Source organism: Gossypium hirsutum, chromosome D07, assembly GCF_007990345.1.
Source record: "Gossypium hirsutum isolate 1008001.06 chromosome D07, Gossypium_hirsutum_v2.1, whole genome shotgun sequence".
In the NCBI taxonomy this organism is placed as follows: domain Eukaryota; kingdom Viridiplantae; phylum Streptophyta; class Magnoliopsida; order Malvales; family Malvaceae; genus Gossypium; species Gossypium hirsutum.
The window spans coordinates 19,242,460-19,265,795 of record NC_053443.1 but is presented as its reverse complement, the minus strand read 5'-3'; the positions used below and the strand labels follow the sequence as shown (position 1 = coordinate 19,265,795).

General features: G+C 33.1%; 1 protein-coding gene and 1 long non-coding RNA gene across 3 annotated transcripts; one reads left to right on the top strand and one right to left on the bottom strand.

The window, feature by feature from the left end:
• Nucleotides 1–12,191: 12,191 nt before the first annotated feature.
• LOC107954297 (uncharacterized) lies at nucleotides 12,192–19,588 on the top strand. Of its 2 annotated transcripts, none has more exons than XR_005916239.1 (2): nucleotides 12,192–12,600; nucleotides 19,025–19,588. It is a non-coding gene; the product is annotated as an uncharacterized lncRNA (long non-coding RNA). The 2 variants fall into 2 exon arrangements; XR_001699488.2 differs by lacking the exon at nucleotides 19,025–19,588 and adding an exon at nucleotides 14,420–14,765 and having other exon boundaries at nucleotides 12,222–12,600.
• A 718-nt stretch (nucleotides 19,589–20,306) lies between these two features.
• Nucleotides 20,307–23,085, bottom strand: LOC107954298 (protein AE7). Its single transcript, XM_016889810.2, has 6 exons — nucleotides 22,863–23,085; nucleotides 22,663–22,791; nucleotides 22,385–22,490; nucleotides 22,194–22,293; nucleotides 21,270–21,315; nucleotides 20,307–20,615 (listed from the first exon to the last, which is right to left on the bottom strand). The coding sequence occupies exons 2-6, from the start codon at nucleotides 22,784–22,786 to the stop codon at nucleotides 20,515–20,517; spliced, it is 477 nt and encodes a 158-aa protein (XP_016745299.1). The 5' UTR covers nucleotides 22,787–22,791; nucleotides 22,863–23,085; the 3' UTR covers nucleotides 20,307–20,514.
• Between the last annotated feature and the right edge of the window lie 251 nt (nucleotides 23,086–23,336).

Here is a 23,336-nt window from a genome sequence, read left to right as displayed (position 1 = left end):
TTCAAATTTGGTTTTTTATTAGAATTTAAAGGCAATTGACTTATTTTAAAATGTATAAATGATTGTTTTACTGTGAATTTGACGGTAGTTTCTCCAACAACGAATGTGGCATCTTGTAGCTCAGACTGGGCAATTGGGTCGAGCAAGGGTGTTACAATAAGGATTTGACAAGAGACAGTGGATATCCATTAGTGGATTAAATTAATCCAATGTTTGTTAAACCACATAGATCCTAGAACAGCTTTGAAGAAGACCCAGTTGATCCTATCAAATGTTTTGCTCATATCATTTTTGAAAGTAGCAAGCAGTCATTTGCCCTTTGTTTTCTTTTTGATAGTGTGAATATTTTAACTTGCCAAGATAATATTATCAGAGATAAGGCATCCATGAACAAAAGCATTTCGGTGGCAGGAAATGAGGCTGGGAAGATCAGTTTTTAGGTGACTAATAAGGACCCTGGATATAATTTTGTATGCAACATTGCAAAGGTTGATTGGTCACTAGTCCGATAGGTGAGTCTAAGAGTTACCTTTAGGGATAAGGGAAATAATTTTCTTGCTTAGTTCTCTAAGTATCATTTATCACTATGTCCCAAAATTGTTGGTAAAAGAGGTTGAGTTTACCATCAATACTTAAGGCTTTGAGAGAACCAATATGAAAGGTTGATTGAGGTAAATGATGTCATTATGAAACAAGTAGGGGATGTTTAGGTGACTTATTTGTTTCACAATGGTTTCACTACTTACAGTAGCAGGGCAACTTTAAAGCTTTTCAAAGTAGTTGACAAAGACTTGATTAATCGAAGAGGGTCCATCCACCTAGTTATTGTTAGAGTCTTTGATACCTTTAATTATGTTAGTTGCCTTTCTATGCTTGGTAGTAAGATGGAAGAACTTGGCGTTTTTGTCTTCCAATTTATGGCATTATAGTATGGATTTTTGAAGCAAATGAATTTGTTCTTGTTTCTCAAGCATTTCAAAATTGGCCTTGATTGCATTTTTATTGTCGAGAGATTATGAAGAATAACTGTTAGATTGGGTAATCATGAGAGCATTTTCAAGTTTCATCTTTCTCTTCTGCAAGTCACCAAAGGTGTCTTTGTTCCATTTACTTAGAGAAGAGCTAGTGATCTTGATTTTATAAACCAAGCTATAAGAAGGTGATCCCTCAATGTGTGAATTATAGGATTCTTTGATAATTTCCTTGCATTGTGGATGAAGGGTCAACATAGCTTCAAAATGATAAGGCCTCCTTTAAAAATGACTACTTTTGTTGGTTGAAACAATCATTGACCAATGGTCCGAGTGAATGATGGGAAGATTAATGACAGATAAGTTCATGCAGTGACTAAAGCATTGATGATTAGCAAAGGTTGTATCCGGTTTTTCCCATAACACATAATTTGGTTGTCGATTTTTATTCCAAGTGAAGTAGGAGCCTTTTTGTTAGGATATCTGAAAGATTACTGACATTAAGACATTGAAGTAAATCATTGGTCCCTTTAAGATCATTGGAAAGCCAATGAGGAGGAGAATTTATCTTTAATATTTGTTTATTTTTACTTTTTACCATTAATAATAACGAGTTGCTACCTTCCACCTTTACTAAAACCACTATGCAAATCTACTCCACCTATTTGAACCCCCCCAAAAAAATTATTTTTTTAATAAAAGCATTTTTCTTAAGCCTTATTTTTAAACTCTTAAATCAAAATCCAGCTTTTTTAAAAAAAATAATTAAAAAAAACTTAGATTTTAAAGAAATCTCATACCAAAACTTCAATTTTTTTTAACCTTAGTTCCATCTTATGCATATATGCATGTATTTTCTTTGAGTAGAAACTATATTTGCAAAGTTGGCATTGGGTTTTTTATTTGCTTGATTGTCTTGCTATGTCGTGTTTGTGCATTTTTTAGGCTCATCTAGCGTAGAAGTTCTTTTTTGGTTGTTTAGATTCTTTTTAAAAAAAATATTTTAAACTGTTTTATTTTTACAAAAAAAATTTGTTCTTTTAGGATTCAAGTTTTTAATATGTAATATGAAAAAATCAAGTAAACATGTTCTTTTCAAAAAAAGATTTAAAGTAACAAGCTTCATTAAAGATAAAAAAAACAAATATTATGGAGAAAAGGCAAAAAAATAATTCCAAGCCAGTATGCTTACTCATTACATCCAATACCTAAAGTCCTTTTTTTGAGGTAAGTGTTTTTAATATGGTTCTCGAAGTGCTAATGACAGTGGCTATTACGACTAACACAATGTGTAACAGCCCGACTTACACCGGTGTCAGAAATAGTTATTTAGGGACCACAATTTCAACGATAAAGTTAGTAAATATTGTTTATTTATATTTACCACCCTGTTATAATGTTTTACTGATGTTTGAATTGGTGAATTCGGTCAGCAGTATAGAAATGAAAATGTATGGACTAAATAATAAGAATTAGTGAAAAGTTGGTCACATGAGTTTAATAAAAAATGTTCAAGGTTCAAAGTGGTAAATAAAAACTCCTGCATGATAGTACGGTTGTGTCAACATTTAGTGCCAATACCTGTTAATTTACATTTAATGATGAAATTAAGAGGTTAAATGTTATAAGTTGAAGTAGAGGGAAAGAGAGTCTCATTCTCTCTTTCCTTCATCGAAAACATTGTTCTCTGTAAAAGAACGAAAAGCTCTAGGCTCTCTTGATTAATCAGTTTTGCATATCAAGAACCAACTCAACCAGTAGACAACAGAGGAAAAGGAAAGATCACAGATTGATCGTTCAAATTCTGCTACTATACCAGGTAAGTTCATATAGTGCTTATGTTTATTTATGAAATGTTGTATGTGAATGTATATAGAAAAATCATAAACCATAAAATTAACATGTTTTTAATCCCATTCTTGACTAGTTTTTGGATGATTTATTATGTAAATTAGTGAATTTCATGCTCCTAATCCTTTAAATTCATTTTCTATACTTAGGTGAGTATAGGAAAGTGAAATGAGCGAAAAACAGGCCAAAATCGGATAGAAATAGCTATTTTCAGGATCCACACAGCCTAAGCATTTCCACACGAGCTGGGCACACACCCGTGTAAGACACACAGGCTAGTCACATGGCCTAAGCATTTCCACACGAGCTGGGCACACACCCGTGTGAGACACAGGCTAGTCACACGCCCCTGTGCCAGCCTGTGTCAATTTCGTACCCTGTTTCCCTTTTACGCGTAAAAACCTAATTTTTAGGGTTTCTGAGCATTCTAAAGTTTATAAATACATATTGGAAGAGGACCTAAGGGGACATGCAAAGAAGAACGAAGAAAAGACTCGAAGAAAGCCACCAGATTCAACTCAGAAGCGGATCTTCTTCAAGATTGAAGATCTCCATTCAATTTCCTTAGAAGTTTTTATCGTGTTTCTTTATGTCTTGTTGTTATCCTAACTTTGAGATGGTTTTATTCCAGATTATGAACTAAATTCCCTAGATGCCTAGGGAAGATGAAACCTAAGATGAATCTTATTATTTAATTTATGAATTACATGATAAATATTTTATTCTTGTTCTCAATTATGTATGATTATTTCATGTTTTAATATTTACAGGATATTAATGCATGTTTAATGTGCTTATTTCAATGGAGCAAAAGTCCTTGTTTAAGAGTAGATTTAGCATAATTGAGTGGAGTTGCATGCAATCCTAGAAATAGGGCGACATAATCTACTAAATTAGAGTCAAATCTAATAGTGGAATCCATAGATTAAATTAATGCGACAATAGGGGTTTTAATTAGAAAGAGATTTCAATTAATCAATCTAGAGTCGGTTGTTTTTACTCTCGAAAGAGATATTAACATAATTTAGGGATTTCTACAGATCAAGACACAAGTGAATAAATCGTTTAATTTAGATTCAGAATAATAGATGGAGTCTAGGTGGATTCTTTCCTAGGTATTGTCTATCTCATTGGTTTTATTCGATTATTTTCCTAATTCACTCTCTGTTGCGTTCTTGGTAATTAGTTTAGTTAATTTTAAATTAAAAATAATCCCTTCAATTTATCGACTAAATAATAGAAAAATAGTAATTACTAGTACTTCTAGTCCTCATGGATACGATATTCCCTACTCACCATAGCTATACTATTGTTCGATAGGTGCGCTTGCCTTTGTCGTAATTATAGTTAGTTTAGTGACCATCACAAAAAGATGGTAAACTTGTATTGATAAGGTGTGAAAGGTATTAATCAGTAAAAAGAAAGTTTTGTTATGTATATAGAGCCAAATGAACAAAGGATACAATTGGTATACCAATAAGGGTATTTGAGCACTATATGGGAAAAAGGGTGATGGGAAGAAGATGGAGGAAGTTGACTGAATTTTTCTAGAATCATGCATTTGTTGCGGATCTCCAATTTAATCTCTTTGAATATTCTGGCATGTTATCAGTTGGAAAGCTTTTATGAGCAAACTAACGTGTTACCGTGGGAGAATGTTTGGCCTACGGGCTTTGCACTATGTGCATCTGGTTTATTATCGGTTGGAAAGCTCTTATGAGAAACTAGCATGTTATCAGGGAAAATGTTTAGCATATGAGTTTTTCCCTATGTGCATCTGGCATGTTATCGATTGGAAAGCTCTTATGAACAATCCGATATGTTATCAAATGGTTACTCGCGTATTCCTTTTTGTTCATACAGAGTAGTCAGGCTGAATGTTTCTGAATTAAAAGTGTTGACTGAATGATTTATACAAATTAAAATAAGATATAATTGAGTGATGAAATGTTTGAGATGTGTTATATGTTTGAATATGATGTACTTACATTGTACATGTAAAATGTGTTGGTAGGGTAAAAAAATTAGTTAAGTGTTATAAATGTGCGAATGCTTTGCAAGGCAAGTTGAAAGTTTTAAACTTATGTACTTACTAAGCATACTTAATGCTTACCCCACTTATCTTTTTCTTTCCCTGTGGAGATTTTGGCAGAATGATAACACTCTAGAATAACGTATTTTTATGTATTAATTATGTATTTATTCTGAGTATGATCCTGCTAATTTGAGCTATTTATGATCTTTTATCTCATAGGGACTAAATTTGAGGCAAAAGCAAAATTAAGGGCCAAAAGTGTGAATTTAGAGATAAAATGGGTCAATGTGAGACACAAAGAAAAGTTGGTGCCAAAAATGCAAGCATGGACGACACAAGGGTTGAAATGAAAAAGAAAGTGATTTTATTCTATCAAACTCTATTTTAATTATATTAGGATAATTAATATTAAGATAATTATTAAGGATTATCTAATTTTAGGATTTTATTTTATTTATCTTTATTTATCTTCAATTAAATGTATTTATCTTTTGGGAATTTAAGTAGGATTAGACTATCTCCCCTAGCACTATAAATAGGGGGTGAAGTGACTAAAAAAGAATCCCATCTTTTTCTGTAAACACTCTCTCCCCAAAAGTCTAGGCTTTTGTTCTTCTCATATTTTCTTTCAATAAAATCTCCATTTTTATTTTATTTATTTTCTTTTCCACCACAACCATGAGCCACTAAACCCATCTAGCCGAAAGTTATCGATATTCCCCAAAAAGGGTTCTTGAGGCTTAGAGTCCGTACTTAGCCTCCTCGCCGAGTATTCATCATTTCTACTCACTACGGGGTTGACGCTTCCGTCCATGTCCCTTAAGAAGTAAGTTTTTCAACGTATGCAAAGGCGGCCGCTTTGTATGTTTTGGGAAGGTTGCACAGTCGGTTTGTTAGCTTACTGCGTTAGAGGTTGGCGAGCCCAAGAGACAAAATGGCGTAGGATTCACCATTGAGAAGCGTTGATCTAGCATAAGACGATCTCACAGAAGCAATTGTTACCTAGAGTCAGGTTCCACCAAATCGTAAGTCTAAATCCTTGGAGCTAATAGTCTTAGGCGTTCTCTTCCACTATAACTGGCTTATTCGGTTTGGGAAGGGTCATCTAAAAGTCGAGGATTGAACCCAAGGCAAAACAAGACAACTGGAGGTTGGAATCTCCTATAAGAATTTTCTTTCTCTCAACTCTATTTTTAATTTCTCAAATTTTCGATTCAATATTCTTAATTCTATTTTTATTTTATTTTTTGTTTCCAGATCCAAATCTTTAATTCTGTTATTTTCTTATTTTTTTCAGGAACGCAGGTTTTCTTGGGCAAGATTCTGCCTGAAATTTCACGGAACAAGATATTGTGCAAATCCAGTCCCTGAGGATTTGACCCTACTTCCCTTTTACTATTCTTTTTCATTATTTATTAGGGATAGGATATTTTTGGTGCTTTCAACGACCGTATCACAGAACTCGGTAGACATATTGATTCACAACTCATACTATCCACCTCCTTTTTTGGTAGAAATATTTTAACTCTACATCGAGTCAAGTGGCATGTATATAAGGCTTACTTGGTGAAACTGTATATGAAACAAATAATGATGTTTTAAACATTGTGTATATATATGTATATGCTCTTTTGTGTAAATGGTTCAATGTTGGCGTAAACTAATAGTACGCTTAAAATGGAAAAGTTGCGTGTATTAAAAATATATATTAACTCATTTTGGATAATTTGTGGACTTATGAAAGTGGAATATTTGGGCAGATAATAATAAAGTGATAAGAACGCGTAACAAATAGACTTTTGACAGATAGGCTTGGATGGTCATTTTTTTTACAGATCACCTTGGCGTGTTTTGTTTAATAATATCCGTATAGAATTATAAAACACTGAAACTAATAAAGCTACTTAAACCTCGGTTAGTCTCATAAACGTTTATACATATGTATGACTAGAATAAGAACTATGATGACTTTAAAATAAATTTCTTTGACAGCCTGCATGTGAATTTCTCTGCTTTTCTGTAGCACTCTGTAACCCAGGTCCGTTGACTGGGCCGAGCGAGGGGTGTTACACTAAATATTTTAGTTTTGAATGATGTTGGTATTGTAGAAGTATGCAAAATCGGCAAAGAAGATCAATCTATTTGAAGTAACTTATCTTGAAGATTAGATTGGATCGGATCAAGTAATCAGATCCCTTGAATTATGGAGATTGGATCTAAATAACATTGAATACATATCTATAATAATCCACTTTACATTAGTCTTTTATTATTTTAGTTGTTGTTTAATAAGGGATTGAATTATAATTTATCTCTAGTATGTTAGTATTGGGCCCTTAGTTATCTTATTTCTGAAATTCCATCTCATATTCAAACATTCCCTTGATCTGCTTGTTGGACACTATGTTTTTTTCATGTCTGGATAGCTTGTTTGGACAACCAAATGGATAGTAGTTTGAACAAGCCATTAGGACAACTCAAGGTTAGTTTAAGTGTTGGCATTTTTTACTATGTCTGGCTAATTTTAAATGGTCTAAGCAAAAAAATGAAAGGTGGATTTTATGCTATACTATAGAATAAGTATTCTTATATTTTCTATGAACTTGAAGAATCTTAGAGATTGAATTGCCTTATCCAATAAGGTTTATCTTTATCCATTAAGCTATTTTTGGTCATTAATATGTTGATTTATCTTGGATAATAAGGATTTATGTTGGTATAGATATTGGAGGATATTTTCAAGGATTATTAAATTAATGATTGTATCTTCACAAAATCTGCAAAGGGAAGCTGCCATATTGAGCCTATTAACTTCCTCATTAGCCATTTGGGGTGCATTTAAACACTCATTATTTAGGGATTTTTATGTAAAGATATTATATGTAATGCAAGATATTAGTTGTTTGGGGTGTATTTAGACACTTATTGTTTAGGGATTTTTATGTAAAGATATTGTATATAATGTAAGATAGGGGAGAGTGATTCGTAACAATTCGGGTCCAACTTTAAGGTTGCAAATATCTATTGGGAGAGGTTAGATTGAACTTTAGCCAATAGTTGTACCAAATGAATTTTTAATAAAACCATTCTTTAAGTGAGGCTCTACGTATGTAAGATTAGTAAATTCGAATTGCATTAACAAATATCATGTGTTGATTCTCTCTTTACTTAGCTCTTTTACTCATGTTTTGGATTTGTGTTTATTTTTCTCATTGTTTCGCTTCTTGCATTTATCTGCTTAAACAATTCTGTCCAAACCTCTATTCAAACATATGTTTGAACATCAAATTGAGGATAGAGCAAATCGAGGTTCTAACAATTAGCAAGTCTTAAAACTCTTATATATTGAGAGACTTGTATAAATTTTGTAACTAAGTATTGAAAGTACTTATTTGTTCATGGTGGAACTTATTTTGTGAGTGCATTTGAGAGAGTAAAAAAATGTGTTTACTGTCTAGGTTCTTAGAGGAAGAACTTACAGGTGAGTGATCTAGATATTTAGATACAAAAGTTAGGTTTCTATACCAAGGTGTGATGGAGCTCGAACCATTTTTGTATTGGGATTAAAGATAATGTATTTACTAACTGTGTAATCTCTCCAACCCGGCCTAGATGCTAGACCCGAGTTGAAGAGATCACATTAACCACCAAAGTGGTCTGGTCTTTTTCAAATCGGTTTTCAGTTCTAAACCTATTTTACACAAGTAAATTTTTCATTCAAATCAACCAAAAATGATCATGGATATAATTGCGGAAATTAATTAACATAAATAAATTTGTTTATATCATTTATATATATAAAAGAAACTATACTAAATCTCATCCTATAACCTTATCAATAATAACAAAATAAATAGCAGTTCAACTAATTTCATAACTTCCTAATAATTAAAATCATGCATCCTAAATGATCAGTCTATAAAAACCCCATAACCCATGTCACAGTTCCATAATTGAAGTAAACAGTAATAATAATAATAATAATAATAATAACAATAATAATAATAAAATTAATAATAATAATAATAGAATTAATAATAATAATCTTAAGTAAAGTCCACAACAAGTTGAGACTCTCCGTATGTCGAGCCCGTGTTCTAGTCCTTTGAGCTTTCTGAAAAGATGGAAAATAGGGGAGTGAGCTATGGAAGCTCAGTGGGAGTCATTTTTCAATAAATCAAATCAATATTTGAATATGTGTGTCAATCATAATAATCAAATTCACAAAATAATCAAATCAATATTGCAATTCATTTTTGTCAAGACAAGCAGAACATTAATAGTCAGTCAAAGTTAATTGAAAAAATCAACTATAGAGTCATAATATCATTCACATTATATATATGCACCTTTATCAATTTAGTCGTTTCAACATGTACTTTTCAATGAGTATGCATAGTATGGCATGCAACATTTGTTTAACGTTTCATTTATCATTCGTTAATTCTACCCTCAACCACTAGCACTCCAAATAGGGAGTTCCCTAGACCCCCTCTACCTTTTTACTTCGCTCATGGACTTTTACCACTACATTATTGGGTGTAAATAAAAGCTTCCGTTTGGCTAATGATCCATAACTGCTCGCAAATAAAAGCTATCAGAGTGATCGTGGACGCCCAATAAAATAGAATTGCAGATTGAATTTGCCATTCTGTGGGTACATAGTAAGGCCGTCGCAGTTGGAATCTACTATGGCTGTGAACACACAGCGAACATTCATTTATGCAGTTAATATGAATTATTGTTCTTCCACCTTTCATATCCTCCCCCCATGCATATGCAATATAATTAGATCTTTTCAGTTCGTTCATTCAATATTTCATTCAGCATTCTATCTCATTGCAAAAATAGGGGCAATTAATAAATCAATCATTAGAGCATGCGAAACATTTATTCGGCACGAATAACATTAGTAAATATATATAATCATTCATAAGCAATTATGTCACATTAGTAACCATATAATCATTCATGGATTTATGTCAACATTCATAAACAATTAAATCATAAATTCATTCAATCATGCATATACTCATTCTAATCCTAATCTAAGACCTAATTGTAAAATCTAGTTCTCTAGATGCCATTAAAAACTTAATCAAGGATTGACTTGCATAAAATAATTAAATATAAGACAAAAAATGTAATTTTTAAGTTTCAAGGGCCACACAGCCGTACGACCAGCCCATGTGTGAAGATACAGGCCGTGTACGATACGAAAGGGTCAGGTGTAGGAGCCATACGGCCATGTGACCAGGCCATGTGTAAAACATGGATGTAAGGGAAAATAGGGGGACATAGTTGTGTGTGAGGTTGTGTGGTCCATACAGGCAGGCCATATGCCCATGTGGTAGGCCGTGTGCAATTAGGCAGTTTCGAATTTTGACTTGATTTTTCATAAAAAAGACACACACATGACTTTTCCAAGGTATTGGGCGATTACCCTTCATTCAAGCTCGATCCAATCTCCTACAGGGGTCGAAATTTTAATGAAAATACGAGATGTAATTGACAGAAAATCAACCAGTAAAGAAACGACTTGAAATCGGGAATAGATTTTGATTCGGGAACAAAAATATTTATCAACAATGGAGAGAAAATATTTTCAAAGGAAAAGATGAAAAAGAAAAGAGGAATAAATATAAATAAGGAAGATAAATTCTAGGATTTCAAAAGGAGTAATTTGAATTCTAGTTAGGATAAGATGATAAAGAAGATATGGATTTCTATTTCTATTTGAATTTTTGAAGAAGGATAATATATGATTTCAAATTAGGATAAGAAGATAAAAAGATATAGAATTCTATTTCTATTTGAATTTTTGAAGAAGGATAATATATGATTTCAAATTAGGATAAGAAGATAAAAAGATATAGAATTCTATTTCTATTTGAATTTTGAAGAAGGATAAGAGATGAATTCTTGTTGGGATTGGATTGGGGTAAATTTCTAAGCTTTATAAATCTTTAAGACATCATTGTAAATTTTTCCAAAGTTAAGGGTCGATTTGGTAATTAAACCATTCTGTAGAAATTAATAAAAATAGAAGGGAATTTGTGTGACATGAACATAGGTAAGCAAAGGAAAAATGAAGAGGAAAAATGCAAAAAGTAGACTTAAACCTTGGTTCCCTAAAATTTCTACCAAGTTATTAACCAATAATACTAAAGCTCAATTCATGTTAATTTTAGTCACTTAATTGTATATATCTATTTCAGGCCTACCTATTATTTATTAGCTTATACTTTTAATCAATTTTTTCTTTATTAACTTATTTAATTTTATAGTTTTTAATAGACTCCTATTTTATAATTAATACTCATAGTCAAGACTCATTATTAATATTTTAATTTATTTTACCCCTTTTCCAATTAGGTCCTAACTCAATTAAAACATAATATTTTCTAATTAAACCTCGTAATCAAGTTTTTTTAGATTAATTAATAAAACAAAATCTAATTATATTATTTTAATACTTTAATTAATTATTTAAAGAAAAGTTTAAGGACTAAATTGTAATGTTAATAAAACCTTTTAGATAAAATCGAGAGAAAAAATTATGGAATTATCCAAATAAGACTTAACTATGTAAATTTTCAAATCATTTCAAAGCATTTATAACAATAATTCAATAAGCACATGCACATAATCCATTATACTACCAAAACTTAACAATCAAACCTATTTAATTATTTGGTTATTCATTTCATCTATCCCATTATATTTTGGGGTATTACAAACTGAGTTAGCTCTATAGACATAGAAAAATTAAACTGCGTAAACAATCATTTGTGTTATTATTTTTAAATTTTATCACAATGGCAATTGAAGAGGCCACTACATCCATCACTTTGGACTTTGTTTTCTAAGCAATTAGCAACTATTTGTTTCAACAATTAATATCAGAGCCTCCCACTTAAAGTAGCTAGTGGATTTTTCATCTCCAATATCAATTTAATTTCTTATGAATTCCTTTAATTTCACTTATTTCGAAATTTTCTTGAAATTCACTAAACACGATCTCAGAAGAATGTCATGTGTAGTACAAAAAATTTTGGTGTGTTATAGAAACATAAATGGTTAAAATATACTCCAAATCATTGTACCATTCGTCCATAATTTAGTCCCTACTTTATTTTCAAAGATTTAATACTTTATTTTTAAATTTTTAAATTTTAAAATACAAGTTAAATTATCAATATTGTTAAAAAATTTATTAAATTTACTAGTATGATATTTCGAAAAAAAATATTTACTTTATAATTATATAACAAAAAAATTAATATTGTGATGAGAAAAATTTTAAAAGTACTAATAGATAATTTTAAATATGAAAAATATAGTGAGTAAAAGTATGGACTAAATTGAGGGTAGGGAATTAAGGGATGTTTTAACCGACAGAAAACTCTAAACGAACATTAAGATTATACTTTAATTTTTATCATTTAAAAAAAACCTCTGAATCTGGTATTGGCACTTTTCCCTCAATCCGAGTTGAGTCCCGGATTTTTACCATTCATTAGGTTTCGGATCTGTTTTCTTTTTCAGGTCTGAAAATGCGTTAATCGAACCATCAATGGTGATTTCTGGGGATGGTAGTAGTAGGTCCAAATCGACTATGTGGGGGTGGTTGTTGGTGGGAATTGGATCACTTGTATTGCTCGGATTTCTCTTCACCGCTTTCATCTCCCATCTTCTTCCGCCCTCAAATTATACTCTGATTGCTGCCATCCAAAATGACAGGTAATTTCCGTTTGTCGTTTTATGTTCTTCAATTTTCCTTTCCTTCGGTTTTGCTTTGCAAATTTTCGGGTTACTGCTGTTTTTCTGTTTCTTAGATTGCAAGGAGCCAGGATTCTGTTTGGATTATAGAAAATGAGCAAAAAGAAAAGCTTGTTTTTCCTTGGATAGTAGTATAATCCGATACTTATAGGAGAGATCAGTTATGCTGAGTATTGAATCTGATTTAGATTCGAATAGTAAATAATAAGTAGACAATAAATGGATTTATTGATCATCCAAATTAGTCTGATCCGAATTTTGCTATTAAATACCTATATCAATGATTTGAACCTCAAGGCTTGATTGTCGACTCGAGCTCACTCGAATAATATTTTCTAAGCTCCAACTTTGCTCAAGATAAAATCGAACTATTTGAGCTTGACTCAATTAGATTCGTTTACTTTATCCACATACTTGAGCTCGAGCTCGAGCTCATTTAACATACAATTTTGAGTGTTTAAATAATAATACTTTTTTTCAAGAGTAGAGATGATCCTAAACAAATATTTGCAGTTTAAGCAGCCACCAAAACTGGAATAGCAAGGAAAAACATAAGACGAAAATTGTAGTATAAGGTAATACTTGCCAGGAGTGTACAAGTTAACCCCACAAGCAAGCAGATCACAAACTCGAGACATCTAAAACATTAGACAGTTGGTTAAAATGAAGCAGTGATGATATTTGTGAAGCAAATGAAGGTTTCAGCAAAAATTTAGGAGCCAAACAAGAAAGTCGGAGGCATCGATGGAGGCACGGTTGGGATTTGATTTTGGGAAAAATGGAAGAAAGCCTTGTGTGAGAGTGGGACTATGGGAGAGAAGGTGAGACTGAGGGAGAGAAAGAAAAGGCATGGGTGTCTGTCTAAGATCTGAGTCTCTCGCAATGCTTTCTTTATGTTAATGCTAAAGGGAAGAATGTTAATTGCAACTATCCTATGAGATGAAAGATAGAATGCCACTAGATCGATGAAAGTAGTTATGATTTAGTGATAGTGTGTGGCTGAAAAGGGGTATGGGGAAAACAATAGGTTTTAGGGTTCTTAAAGAATATATGCAGTGTAAAATAGTAAATTAATTTTTGAAAAGTAAACATATATATTATAAAAAAAAACTCTATTAGACTTGCAAGCTACTCAAACTCGGTTAGGTCAATAGCTTGAGCCCTGCTCGATTATGATTAAAGATTGAATTGAATTTGAGGTGTTTTTTTAACTTGAGTAGCTTATAAGTTCGGTGTCTTGTTTACATCTATGGTTAGGGCTATGTTGGATGCATACCTTGTTATGTTTTGTTGGTCAAGGTTATTTTGGTGAATGTATATCTGACCATTCCAATTGCTGATGCTACAACCTGCTAGGGAAAAAATTATGGCAAAGCAGATATGTGTATTGATATTCTGGCTAGACTTGGCAAAATGTGTATGCATGCTGTGTTTCTTGTTTTCCTCTGTGCCATCCATGTAAACATAAATGCAACCCAAATATTAAATTTTTCAAAACCTTAAACATGAATATAATACGTGTATTAAATGTATTGGGTTTATGGCAGAGTTTTGCTTTCATATTGTGTGGATGTAGTGGTTTAGTTTTTTTCCTACCAAGGCAAAATCAATTAGCCTTGTTGTGGGCTGCAATTTGAAACTTGTTAGTACTACAAAAGAGTTACTTTCCTTTTTTCTTAGACTGAAAGTTCTACAAGTACTTTTTTATTCTTAATGTTGTTAAAATATTGAAGTCCCTGTATATTTTTTTCCTTGATTTTTGCTTCCCTTTCTTTAGCAGGTATTACTGCTTCTTGGTACCCTTAACACTTCCTGTACTTGTGGTTGCTGTATATTTCCATTGGCTTAGCATGAAATTATTCAGGCATGCATGACTTCTGTAGCATCAACCAATGTATTCAATAAACAAAGAAATGATATTTGGAAATGAGAGGAAAACTGAATTAGCTGCTTTGTAGTGGCTATTTTGAACATATGATTAATTAAATTATTCTTATTTCCTTCTTGTGTGTGTATAAATAGAAACTTAGCAGATGGCACTGGAATGAGAAGCTTTTATTTGTTTGCTTCACTGCTTGGGTTGAATCCAATGTTGCAAAAAGGATGATATTCAATCCTTTCATGTACTTTATTTCCCATTGAATGTGGCTTTTTCAATTTGTTTTCATTGCATCATTCGGTATGAGCTATGTTACCCAGGCTCAGTGGATCTTGGTTGCTGACATTTGTCTAACACTGATATGGTAAACCTTTCGAAGTGAATCTTTATTTGTTTGCGTCACTGCTTGGGTTGAATCCAATGTTGCAAAAAGAATGATCTTCAGTTCTCTCATGTACTTTATTTCCCATTGAATGTGGTTTTTTCAATTTGTTTTCATTACTTCATTTGGTATGAGCTATGTTAGCCACGCTCAAGTGACTCTTGGATGCTGACTTTTGTCCAACACTGGTATGCTAAACCTTTCTAGGTGAATCTTTTATTTGTTTGCTTCACTGCTTGGGTTGAATCCAAGGTTGCAAAAAGAATGATCTTCAATTCTTTCATGTACTTTATTTCCCATTGAATGTGGTTTTTCAATTTTTTTTCTTTACTTCATTCAGTATGAGGTATGTTACCCAGGCTCAAGTCAATCTTGGATGCTGACATTTGTCCAACCCTGATATGCTAAACCTTTCTAAGTTTTTCATATATTTGCAGGTTCTTACCCTCAGACCATGTCCAATACGTGTTGAACATAGTTCTCAGACACTAGTACTTTAGAGTAAATGAAAAGTCCAGCAACATAGATTATGAGTCAAGTTGGGCCTCAGAGCTTCAGTCAAATGTCAGAAAGCATTCCTTTTTGTCTTTGGTTTTCTTTAGTTGATTTCTCTTTTATGAATGTAAAAAGTCTTTGAAACTAACTTCCTCCTTTTACCTTTTGAAAGATGCACAACTTTTTGGCTAAGTGGTGGTAGATTTGGTTAATTAGCATATAAGTATGGACACCAATTATTTTTTATTCATCAATTCTTCCATGTAGATTATTTCCCATTGAATATGGCTTCTGAATTTCTTTTCACTACTCCATTTCTAAAACTTATGTTACCCAAATTCAAGTGAAAACGGGCATGAATCCAACACAAATATGCTTCTTTAATTTTTATTTTTATTTTCCATATATTGGTGCTCTCATCCTCGTGTCCAAATATGTTGCAAGCCTTAGATTGGGATATAGTCACGAGACGGTTTTGCTTGGGCTTTCTATGAGAACCTATGGTGAGGGGATTGGGAAAAGAGTGGAGCTCTTGAAAGGGGCTACCAACCTTGGAGCTCAAGAGAGAGAGAGAGCAGCCTATCTCAAGTAGAATAATGTCTTCTTGACTAAAAGACAAATAAGATTTCAGAATATCCTATAGAACACTTAACTAATATTGTTTTTATTGTTGCCTTAATTTGTTGGATGTTGGCTGCTGGCTGCATCTTTGATTCTTGTCTTGATTCTCTTGATCTTGCCATTCATAACATCACTCCCCCCCCCCCCAACTCAAGCTCAAATTGCACGGAGAGAACTTCAGGCTCCAGGGTAGTGGCAACACTATCTGAATCCTCATTCTACTCCGTCTCTGCTATTTCCTACCCAAAGACGTGTTCACATTTGTGGTCACTAGTGTATGTCTCATCGCAATTGTAACAGTCCTGTGGCCCTTCTTTCTGCCATTTCAACCCGATTCAAGCGTTTGATGAAGGTTGGTGGTTGTGCCTGTTCTTCAAACTCTGCACTGCTATTCGGTCTTGTTCCTTTTTGAATTCCTACAATATTCTGAGTTTGTCTTGATGTTGCCTCACTGTAAATGTGGGGTTTCCCCTCAATAGACTGGAGCTTTTTCTCGAACGCCCTAGCAAGGTTCATGGCTGACAGCTTGACACCAAATTTGTAGGGTGGTGAATTTCCACATCAAGACGAATGGAGTCTAATTGCCTTGCTGTGAAAATATCCAGGCGTTGGTCAACAAGCATAGTGGTGGTTCGTGCAAGCATATTATAAAATATGCTCGTGTATTATTCTATCATCCATGCTTGCCAAAGTGTGATGAGTTCTCCAAGGGGATTGTTTCGTGTTGTTCCTCCAACATGTGCCTCATCATCTCCATTATTGGATTCATCTGGTTGTTTTAATCTCCAATGACTCCTAGCATAGTTGGAAGCTTAGATTGGTAGCTAGGCATGGGACGATTTTACTTGGGATTTTTTATAGGCATCTATGGTGAGAGGATTGGGAAAAGAGTGGAGCTCTTCAAAGGGGGCTACCAACCTTGGAGCTCAAGAGAGAGGGATGTCTATCTCAAGTTGAATAATTTTCTGCTTGCCTCTTTCATTACATTCTGCTGTTTAAATGACAAGGCTAGGCTGACTAATTTAGGTAGCACATGATAATAAGGATACTAATCCCTTTGTTATAGGGCTTGACCGAAAGAAATAAAACGCTAGGATATTCCATAAAATCATTAACTGATATTACTTCTATTGTTGCATTAATTTGTGGGATCTTGATCGTATCCTCAATTCTTGCCATCCGCAACAAAATGACATTGATACTTTAGAGAAGATGAAGAGTCTAGTTAACATGGATTATGAATCAACTTGGGCCTGAGAGCTTTGATAAGATGTCTTGAAGCATTCCTTTTATCTTTGGTTAATTTCGCTTTTCCGAATAGAAAAGATCTTCTAGATTACCTCTTTTTTCCTTTTGAAAGATGCACAGCCTATTGTCTGCAAAGTGGTAGAATTGATCAATTAGGATATTACTATATACACCAATTATTGACTATTCTTTCTTTTCTTTTCTTTTTTCCTCATGTAGTTTATGTCCTATTGAATGCGGCTCCCAATTTTTTTTTCATTAGTCCATTTGTTATGAGCTATGTTATCCAGACTCGAGTGAATCTTGAATACCGGTATGTGTTCAGGACATGTATGTCTCTTTCTTTTAGCTTTTTCACATATTTGCATAATGATATCCTCCATACAAATGCCTGAATACGAGTCAAGATGGACATTAAGGCTTTGGTCGAATGTCATACTTAGAAAACATTCCCTTTTTCTCTTTGGTTTGCTTTGGTTGTTTTCTTTTCGTTATAGAAAGGTCCTCTTGAATGAAGTCCTTTTACCTTTTGAAAGATGCAAAACCTACTGGTTATATGTTGGTAGATTTCGTTAATTAGCATATACTGCATACAGCAATTTATCCAGGATTGATTATGAAACAAAGTCAGTCCTAAAATACTTGTCCACTCCCTCCAAGTAGCCCTTTCCGAGGGCTTAGATTACTCGCCTATATTCGAGGTCTTGAACAAAGTTTTTTCAAATTTAGATGAACCTTAGGGTGGGTTTGGATGGGCGATTGGATGCGGTGCGGTGCGTTTAGCTTACTTTTTGTCTCACGCTACAGTATCGCTACAATATCTAATCTCACCGTCACCGCTGTATTTACACTAACCGCGGGTAAACGCACCGTCCATCCAAATTCACCCTTAGTGCTATTTAATAAAAAAATTAGCTCCACACGCCGACCTGGGCCCAACCCAGCCCAGGTTTGGGTAAGGAAGGTAGAAAAAATGAGCCGGATTCCTTCACCGTCCACGGATAGGTCTAGTTCAAAGTTTCACCTACCAGTTTGGTCTTCAAAAGCTTGGCACTTTTTTTTCCTTACCTTTTATTGTAATTATATTTATTCAAGTTAGAGCTTATTGTCGCCATCAATGAAAAATTATAAAAACTAATATGCTTATTTATTTATGCTATTTTTTTATTTGCAGAAATATTTGGGAAACTTAATAGATCAGGAAATAGCTTTCTTTGTCCTTTTCTTTTTTATATTTAAATAGTTTTGCTTAATATGGCTTTGTACTTTATTTTTTGAGCAATTTAGCCATTGAATAATATTTGTTTTCATTTTGGTATTTAATTTTTCTATCCATTTTAGTATTTAAGTTATTTTATCACAGTTTATCCTAAAAATTATGAATGTGAATGATGTCATTTATCATGCGCCATGTTTTTATTAATTAACATTGAATTTTGGAATATACGGGGCTAAAAGATAATTTAAATACCAGGACTAGAAAATAGTTTCACTTTGTACTGGTTGACATGCTGACACAGCAAAATAGATCCTAGATGACGCATTTAACTCGGATAAGGAAGTTCCTGTCATTGCATTTACTTCAGCAATAGCAGGTTAAGGAAAAAATGGAACTCAATGGTATTTTCAGTATTTTTTACTTTTATTGCCTGATAATGGAAGGTTATCAGCAAATTAGTGGTATGGGCAGTTTGCTCATCCTTAGATGAATTTGAAAGTAGGAAGTAAAATTTGACTCCTGTTTCACCTCATATATACAGAGCCCTATGCGAGTCATTGGCAAAGTCAAGTCGAAGTTCTTGAATATTTCAGAGACATGTCAAAAAGAAATTTCAGTTAGTGCTTCAGTTTACCCTGCCTTGTTACACACTAGTTTGCAGTTGAAGAATTATTCGGAGAAAGGCAAGTGATCCAAAAGGAGGATTTTGCTTTTGCTTCGATAAGCTGAAATGGTATTTCAGGAGAGGCTATATAAATGTGCTGTGGATAGCCATGACTGGGTAAGAGCTGGGTTAGAATGAAACAAAGGGAATGTATGGATGGAGGCGGTGGGTAGAATGAAGAACCTGAGAAAGGTATATAAGCTTACAAGCACAAATGCATGTCTTGTTCGATGGCCAACAGTCTAAAGGAGACCCAAAAAGAAACCTATCGATGCACTTTACACAAGAATGGCACTTGGTTCTCGAATCTTGAAATCTAGGATACCTGTCTCCAACATCAATGGCTAGTTTCTCAATTTGTAAACTTAGCACTGAATACAAAACTTACGCATCAGAACTGTACTTAAAAAAGCGTAATGTCAAAAATAGCCCTTATTCTTATTCTTTTTCTTTTAAGCACTTCAGCCTCCAATTTGGATGGAAAAACTGACGTGTCTGTTAGCTAGCAAAAATTCAAAAAAATAAAATGATTAAAAAATTCAGAAATTATTTCTATCCAATTGTTTTTAGAATGTAAGATTTCTCATTGTTCTTTATTGGGGTTGAGACTTGAAACTTTTCGATTGCAGTGAATTTTGTCTGGTATAATATGAAACTTTGATGATATTAATTGAATAATGGTTATTGGCAACATCAAAATCTACCGACAAACAAATTACAAAGAATCAGTTCATAACAATGCAACCTTCTACGATTCAAAGAAAATTTTAAAAATTCAAAACCATTTTTATAAATTATGAAAATAATAAAATAATAGAACCCCTTACCACCGCAAAACTCCCACCAACCACAAAACCTTCAACCCCAACTCTCGACTCCAACCACAAAAACGTTTTATTACTTTTTGTTTTCTTTCCCTAAACAATAATTTTTTTCTTGAATTTTTATAAAATTTTCTTATTTTTCTTTTTTTTTTCATTTTAAGATTACAATACATGACATATAAGATAAAATAACGCCATACCAACTTTGTACATGTGGAATGGCACATCAGCAGATGTTGACCGTTGGTCAACTAACGGACACATCACACATCAGCTTTTCCGTCCAAATTTAACTGAATTGACCAAAATTGAAAGATGGAAGGCTAAAGTGCTTCAAAAAAACAAGGTTCAAATTGACTAATCAGTCAAATGTTAGGGGTTATTTTTGGCATTATGCCTTAAAAATACAAACTTTAATCTGTAATTATGAACCAAAGTAGGGAAGTTCATACGAATAAAATGAAATATACAAAGAGACAAAGTAAAGTTTATTGTATGAAGAAAAACAAATCTAGTTCACCACGTCTGGTAATAATAAAAAATTCAAGCATAGGATGGAGCCAGACATTCATCAACCATATCCAAAAGGTTAGGGTTTTCTAGCGCAGCTGCAACACGTTCTTTATCATTCAGTTGTTTATTAACTGCATTAGAGAAGAGCAAAGAAATGAGCTTTAACTGCTGCTGCAATACCATGACTTAACCCCCTATTTCAATCATATAAATATTCACTCGCTTACATTCTATCTTGTTGGACCACAAATTGAAGTTTGTACCACAATAGAGGTGTAATCAAGCTGAGCGAGTTGAACTTATATCGAGCAGTAAGAAGCTCAAGCTCAACCCAGAATTCAAGGATAAAAGCCAATCGAGTTTCACTTTTAAAGTTTGAGATCAAGATAAAAATCAAACTAGTTGAGCTCGTTCAATTAAGCTCATTTACTTGGTAAAGATATGCTCAGTTTTGAACTCAATTATTCATGCTCAAGTTCAAATTAAGATTTTCTAATACTAATTAAAAAATAAAGTACATAAACATAAACTTGAGCAGCTCAAAGGTAAGTATTAGGATACTCGAATTTAACACAATCGATAACTTGAGCTGCTCAAGTTTAATTCAACAATGACTAAGCCGAATTTGAAGCTTTTAGAGCCAAACCCAAGTAATTTTGAGCACAGGATCTCGTGTACACGCCTATGCCATACTTATTTAAACGTAATATGGAAATCACCTCTTCCACAACATATTTTTGGAAACAAAGCAGGCATTGAAGACCAGAGATAGAAGAGAGACATACCTGCAGCTTCAGTTGCATGAGTTCCAGGTGCAACCCTTATATCCATCTAAACACAATAAAGAACAGTCATGAGCATCTAAAAGGGAGAGTCAGAAAAAGATGGCAAGAATTTGAAAAGAGAATCTGCTGAATAAGAACCATATATAATTTATATGATCAATAGAATACCCAAACATAATCTATAGGAACTAAGAACTCCATATTGTTCAATGGGATTGTTAATGAACAAAACATGCAGATGCAGACAACTTTGTGAAACAGGGTTTTTCCTATAGGAAATTGTTAAGAACTTGTCATTAATCAATTCATTTACTTGACATCTCATCATATTTGAACCATTTAACCATCAGTTGAGGTATATGATTGCAATGATAAGGCCCCACACGTGGGCAGTATAAAAGAATGAGCAAAGGGCTTCACAAATCACCATATTCAGCAAAAGATCAAGTCAGAGTTTCCCGCTCCGTTTACAACAAAATTCAGTCACAAACTAGTCCAGCAGCAAACTTAAAAGTATCAATAAGCTCATGGAAGAAAACCCCAAAGGAATCTTAGTAGTTAGTGATATTTCTGAAGCAAAACAAGAAGCTCAGATCAATGTATCATATCTAATAAGATAGAATTCAAAATTTTAGGTCTCAGACTTCAGTTATCAAGATGGACGAAATGATAAACAAATTTTCAGGTATTCAACAATAGAAGTAATGATTTACTTTCCATTTCAGGGAACAAATCCAGCAAATTACTAATATTCCACTTTCTTCTTCCCAATTTTCTACCATCCAAAACTTTAAATCAAGGGCACCAAACATTGTTTCAACTAAGCTCTTAACCAATGCAAAACAAGGAAACAAAGATTGACTTTACATAACTCATACAGCACTAGAAATGACATGTTAGCTCAAAACATAAAAAAGGCAATACCTTGTAGCGAGAAGGAAGACTCCTCATAAGTTTGACTCTCAAGCAAAGACCAATAACCGTAGCCATACTACAATGTTCAACCGTAGGAGTAAATGTGACCCTGAATAAGGAACAAATGAATAAGAAAAAGATTTGCTTAAACTGATATGACAGATAAAAAGCGAGAATAAGAGATAATTTGATCATCGTACCTAACATAACTTCGCTCGTTATCAACTTCAATAGCATCTTCAGTTATTACTTTAAGCTCTTCCAAAGAATAGGGATGTTCAGGATCCTTTATATCTCTAATATGATTTAAGAATGTTAAGAAAATCAAAATAACTTGCTCCCCATAATATGATGTAAATATGGAAAGCATTAACTCAATTGATGGAGATTCTTTACACAGAACGATAACAATAAGTTGCATAAACTAAAAGGAACTAATAAACAATAGAGCGATTAAAAAAAACAAAAAAGAGGATATAAAAAATTTCTAGTTGGTCAATAGGTTCAACAGCGTATTCATCAGGTACAGCTGCTTCGTTACGAACCCGCCGCTCTTTCTTCTCGTACACAATAGGGTTTGCATTTATTAAACCAGACACCATAATTTCTGAATCAATCAAAGAAAATTGTTAATTTCAACCTTCGTTACCCGAACTCGGCAATTTGGGGGTGACTTACCCGTGTCGGATACGGGTCGGATCCGGGAAAAACCAGCGGACACGGCGGTGGGAGAAGGGAAGAAAAACACAATTGATTTGCAGAGACGAGAGAGAGAAGAGATGGACGATGGTAGGAGAAAGATGATGATAAAAGAAAGAGAAGAATTCTCAAATAAAGGAGCAAAACATTAGGGTTTAATAAAGGCAAACGTTCATGAGAGTTCCCCGTCGCCGTGGGACTATCATTCCAAAATCAATTTAATCCCTATATTATCTAAAAAATTAAATAAATTTAAATTACATTAGAGTTAATATTTATTATATAAAAAATATTCTTAAAATTATATTTTTTAATTATAGTTGGATCTCAAATAAAAATTTTCACTTTTAAAAATATTAATTTTGTTAAATGATATTTTTTAAAACAATAATTTTAAACCTATTTTTATTTTATTTTATTTTATTCCTTTTAATATAGGGATTAAATTAATTT